The following is a 5,283-nucleotide window of genomic DNA, read 5'->3' on the forward strand; positions in this document are numbered from 1 at the left end:
CCTGGGAGACGAATCCAAGTTGCCAGTGTATCTATTGTTGATGTGAGGGGGTTGAATTCTGGTTTCCACCATCTAATGGTTAAGTAGTGGTCAAGAATTTTCCAGGGCCCCTCCATGAGTGCAAAATCCAAGTCTTCCATATTATAGAATTTCACAAGGAAGAAATCATTTCCGAGATCGATAACGTCAATGCTGCCGTTCTTTCCCCATATTGTCTCTAGTCTTCTTTTGAGCGCCAGAAGAGAAATTCTCCTTCCCAGGAGCTTAACTATGATTGATTCCCACCATTCCTTGCAAATTTCTTTTTTCAAAGATTTGCTGATCACCAGATTGTATACCCCATTTTCAGTTTTTTCAATGCTAATTTCCTGTTCTTCGTCACTCTCCTCAGAACTTTCTTCTTCCATTTTGTCCTCCTGAAAATCCTTCTCTGCTTCCTTTCCACTTTCCCCTTGTTGTGCTTTACCTGCCCTGACAGCTTGGGCAAATGATCTCTTGCTGTTTTCTTCATTGTTTGCTCTCATCACTCCGATTACATGTATATCTGCTTCTGCTCCTTCAGTACCCCTTTCTTCTTCCATCCAATCTTCTTTTCTGGCTACTGGTGTAGAATTTCCAGTAAATTCTTCTTCTTCTGCTATCTTTCTCACCTTCTTCAAAGACCTGTGTAGCAGCTCTCCTTCCGACCTTGCGCTCAGCCTTGGCCCATGCGGTCTAGCAGCTCCCCCTCTCACAAAGCCACCTCTCATGGGGCTATCTTCGGTTATCGCAACAAACCCTAAAATCCACTACGGAGTTGAGGACTAGAGAGAAGCTTTTGACAAAACTAGCAAGTGCAATATATTGTCACAACAATTACATTACTCGTCTTATCTTTTGGGCCCATGTATGAGATCAAATCTTAAAAGCTAAACCAGGCCTAGTTGTAAGGCTAACCCAGCCCAGAACATTAATTTATTTCGGAAATAGTACCAGAATTATTTTTTCTACGAAAAATAAAAAATAGATATAGAAGCAGATCGCAACCGTCAGTTAGGGAAATCAATATCGTGAAGTGTATAACGTGCCAATCATCCAACCGTCAACCCAAAAGTCTGCTTATAATTTAAGCAATTTTTCGCTGTACCCTGTTTACCTAAACCCTAGCGCGCTCTCTCTCTCTCTCTCTCTCTCTCTCTCAAATCTCAGCATGTCGAACACCGAAGCCGAGCACCGCGAAGAGGAGGAGGCTCCCGCCGGCGAGGACGAGGACACCGGAGCTCAGGTAGCTCCGATCGTCAGACTCGAAGAGGTCGCCGTCTCCACTGGCGAAGAAAACGAAGATGCTATTCTCGATCTGTAAGCATTTCAACAGTGTTTTTTTTTCCTCAATACCTTTTGAGCGTTTTATCGATTCATTAACTGAATTTTTGTTTTCTTAAATTAATTTTGTTTTGCAGTAAATCCAAGCTATATCGATTCGATAAGGACGGGAATCAATGGAAGGAGCGAGGTGCTGGAACAGTGAAGTTCCTGAAGCACAAGGAAACTGGAAAGGTTCGCCTCCTCATGAGGCAATCTAAGACGCTCAAGATCTGCGCCAATCATTTGAGTAAGTTGCTCCTTTTTCTCTTCGATCATCTTTTATTTATTTATTTGCTCTTCTTTCCCACCGTAATCTGAATTTCGACCGGTTTATTGTTGGAATTTTGTAGTTCTACCTTCGATGAGTGTGCAGGAGCACTCCGGGAACGAGAAATCATGTGTTTGGCATGCCAGAGACTTCGCCGATGGTGAATTGAAAGATGAGCTTTTCTGCATTCGGTTTCCATCGATCGAAAGTAAGTATGCCTTTTTTTTTTAGTTGTATTTTATGGACCTACTTTGTAGCTATAGGTTTTATTCAATAGTCAAAACTTTGATTCAGTGTTCAATTATAATATTTTGTTCAGAATTCTAATATTTTGTATTTAAAGAGGTTTGTAGTATGGAGGAAACTAAATATGTGAACTATTAGTTGTGTTTGTCAAACTTTAGTATGCATCTTTTGTAGTAACTCCTTGAAATACACTCACGTATATGTGAGCATCTTTTCTGAGATAGTGTTATGATAGGACAGCAAAATGCCTGCTATTCGCTGACTTATGAGTGTCAATTTCTTTTTGTTGATATTAAGGTAGATGGCCGTCCATTCCGTTTGAAATTGTTTGGGCAATATGCCTACTGTTTGTGACTAAGATGCCCCTTGTATGAGGGCACTTTGCATCAGACAACAAATAACATTGTTACTCTCTGCTTTACTTAGTTTACTATTTTGGACATGGTTTTATTGCATTGTTTAACTGTTTTTGTTTTTATGTCCTTCTGTTAGATTGCAAATCATTCATGGAAACATTCCAAGAAATTGCTGAGTCCCAAAGCAAAGCCGAAAATGCTGAAGCATCTGATACTGCCGGTCTCCTTCAGAAATTGAGTGTTGAAGGGAAAGAAGGTGAAGAAAAGAAACCTGAAAAGGAATCCGAAGAAAAAACTGCAGAACCCGAACCTGCATCAGCTGAGAAGAAAAACGATACAGAATCAGAGAAAAAGGACGAAGAGCCCAGTCCCTCTTCTTGAATCATATCATTGATTCACATTTCCTTGCTAGGCGACATGAAAAGTTAGGTTGTTGACCTTTTTCTGCCGCCGTTTTGGGATGTTCCCCTCATGCATCGTAGTCTTGAGGTCAGGTCAGGTCAGGTCAGGGTTGTGTCCGGGTGCTATTGAACAGGATGTGTCCATTGTTGAGTCTTTGTTGCTGGGGAAGTTTGGGTCAGATTTGGATTATTGAGGGTTGGTACTTTCGGGGTTTGGAAGTTTTCGAGTCTTATTTCCAATTCTATATATGTATTTGTCGGTGGCAAGGGTGCAGTCGAGAAAATAGTTAAAAATTATAAACAAAGGTTTTTGGATATACATTGTTTTGATTTCACGTCTTTTCCAACTCTAATTACTAATTAGTTGTTACTTATTACTAGTGGTATTTTAACCTGCTCAATATGATCAAAGAAGCATCAATGTTCAAATTTAATAAATGCAATCACGATCATTTCTGGTATACAAATGTAATTACACTCATCAAAATTTACATATGGTTTGAAAAAATAAATCATAAAATGATAAGCCGAAAAGCTAGGGCAAGAAATTCGGAGAAATTTAAGCGGTTCAAGGGCTGCGTCATAAGCCTCTTCAATTGGGGCCCATGATGCTTTCTTGTAAGGAAAAGTGTCTCTGTTACACTGCCATTGAAAATGGCGTGCTTGCTTAAGGTCCATCATTAATACGATTGAGCATGCCTATCAATAACTATGCTTTCTTTGAAGGTGAGCTTGTTTTCATTATTATTTCTCAAACCTGACCCACTTCCAGTTGGCATAAAGTGTTTCATTCTCAAAAGGTAAGACACTATTTGGGAGGGGCTCTGATTCTTGGATGATATGATGATTGTGATGTATGTTCTCTTTGTATTTCTTTGCCATCATATCAGCCTCCAAAAACACTGTCTGTGAAAGAAGAAAAAATCATATCTCAAGATCAATCTCTCTTGCACCATAAAAGAACTCAACCAATAATAAGGAAAAGAATACATAAACAAAATAAGTACCTGTTTATCTGAGAGAAATAGGCCAGGTTCACTTTCAAGATCTGCAATGCTGCATGATAGAAAGACAAATTGTCATCAGCAGCATTTTTATTTTTACCACTATGTTGTGGTCTATTGAGGTTCCTTCAACTCAACCTTTGTTGCAACCAATTGCACAAATCATATCTAAAGATAAAGATGAAAGAGCAAAGTGAGCTCGAAGACGCTAACCTTAACTTGCAAGAAACCTCGGTGAAAAACATGACTAAGAAGAAATACCAGGGAAAATATATGATATTTTTTACTTACCCTATTTTGTTTTCTCCCTCTTTCAAAAGCTTGTTTATGATGGATGCCTAATTGTGTAAGGAGTTTATGTTATATTGGGAGGAGAACTTCAATTTTAATTACCTCAAGGAGATTTTATCAGGAGCCGTTGACTTCACCACCAGAACTTTCAACTTCTCATCAACAGAAAGTATGTCACTAACAGAACTAATCTCGGCTCGAGTGATATTTGAAACATGCAGCAATCCACTGAAAGGAATCCAACAAAGAATTTAACATACACACAGTTTTGATAATCTCAACCTAACAATTTAAATTCATGAAGTACTAAAAGAATTAACATTTTCCCCAAATGACTAAAGAATAACAACTATGTTATCCAACCTATCACTCACCATCTATTTGTTTCTCCTATCCTTATTTGGGCTCCATAAGGAAGGATCTTGTTCACAGTCCCTTCTAGAAGTGTTCCTTCTTGAAGGTATAGCTTTTCCTGCAGCATCATTTTCATTGAACAGCATCGCAAAATAAAATAAATCCAACATTTAAATGTTAAAGCTAAGCAGAAAAAATGGTAACAAAAAGATTTTGAGTACTGACCCAAGCTTCCCTCTCACTAAGTACCAAATTGGTTGTGTCTTCATCTACTTGAGTAATTTGTACATATATACATCGTCCCACCTAGATCATTGTTATTAACATTATTTAACAGATGTAAGAACGACGAAGACTCGAAGGCAAGCTAAAAGAGGAGAGCTGTGTTAGATACTTGTGTCAATATTCGACATGGAACAAAGATGGTTTAGATAAGTAGTTGATGCAAAACAAGAATTTTTTTCCTGTTTTGGAGAGAAGTTCAGGGCTGCAACTTACATTTTCTTTTAATTCGCTAACATTATTTACTCTTTTCATAAGCTCAGCTTTAGGTAGGAAAGCCCGCAAGCCCTGCATATCGAAATTCAAGAGGATATAAACATTTACTCGAGTGTTACATAAACATGAAGATTAAGTTTGATAGCACAGACCTCAATCCTTGTTAGCAGTCCCCTGGTATTCCACTCTGTGATTCTAACCTCTATAGGTTCGCCATACTGTTTTATCTGCCCAAAAGATTAAAATTGGAAAATGTGATTCTCAAATGAAAGAAAGGATTATATTTGCCATTATTTGTAGTTCCTTACTGACTATAACTAAAGCATACATGCAAAATTTTTTTCTAACTCTCAGCATGAAATAATACCCCGTTAGGAAAATTTATTTCTTTGTCTATTTTGTAGGCTATATACTTGTATATAAATAAGTATAATCATATTAGCTATTTTATATTCTAACATATATATCGGTTTGGGCCTTTTGGATCAATAACCAAAAGATCAGTCAAATTCAGGTAAACT

General features: G+C 37.9%; 2 protein-coding genes across 3 annotated transcripts in view; one reads left to right on the forward strand and one right to left on the reverse strand.

The window, feature by feature from the left end:
• On the forward strand, window positions 1,118–2,955 carry LOC107644980 (ran-binding protein 1 homolog b). The gene is made up of 4 exons (XM_016348967.2): window positions 1,118–1,338; window positions 1,440–1,591; window positions 1,695–1,820; window positions 2,351–2,955. Exons 1-4 carry the CDS (start codon window positions 1,190–1,192, stop codon window positions 2,593–2,595), a joined length of 672 nt encoding a protein of 223 aa, XP_016204453.1. The 5' UTR covers window positions 1,118–1,189; the 3' UTR covers window positions 2,596–2,955.
• LOC107644979 (30S ribosomal protein S1 homolog A) overlaps window positions 2,586–5,283 on the reverse strand; it is a 7,515-nt gene continuing 4,817 nt past the window's right edge. Inside the window, exons 2-8 of one of the 2 annotated variants that reach the window (XM_016348966.2) lie at window positions 4,915–4,989; window positions 4,763–4,834; window positions 4,490–4,570; window positions 4,285–4,382; window positions 4,013–4,138; window positions 3,623–3,671; window positions 2,586–3,521 (exon numbers count right to left, since the gene is read on the reverse strand). In XM_016348966.2, the coding sequence (XP_016204452.1) occupies window positions 3,360–3,521; window positions 3,623–3,671; window positions 4,013–4,138; window positions 4,285–4,382; window positions 4,490–4,570; window positions 4,763–4,834; window positions 4,915–4,989 (663 nt within the window). In that variant the 3' untranslated portion in view covers window positions 2,586–3,359. Of the gene's footprint in view, window positions 3,522–3,622; window positions 3,788–4,012; window positions 4,139–4,284; window positions 4,383–4,489; window positions 4,571–4,762; window positions 4,835–4,914; window positions 4,990–5,283 lie in introns of those variants that run through there. The other variant, XM_021103377.1, reaches the window with a different exon arrangement.

Source organism: Arachis ipaensis, chromosome B05, assembly GCF_000816755.2.
Source record: "Arachis ipaensis cultivar K30076 chromosome B05, Araip1.1, whole genome shotgun sequence".
Lineage (NCBI taxonomy): Eukaryota > Viridiplantae > Streptophyta > Magnoliopsida > Fabales > Fabaceae > Arachis > Arachis ipaensis.

Bases quoted from the DNA above. Each gene is read 5' to 3' on its own strand.
- LOC107644980 (XM_016348967.2), top strand. From the start codon at position 1,190: ATGTCGAACACCGAAGCCGAGCACCGCGAAGAGGAGGAGGCTCCCGCC. The intron at 1,592-1,694 runs GTAAGTTGCTCC...GGAATTTTGTAG, and splicing joins GATCTGCGCCAATCATTTGA to TTCTACCTTCGATGAGTGTG. The intron at 1,821-2,350 runs GTAAGTATGCCT...TCCTTCTGTTAG, and splicing joins TCGGTTTCCATCGATCGAAA to ATTGCAAATCATTCATGGAA.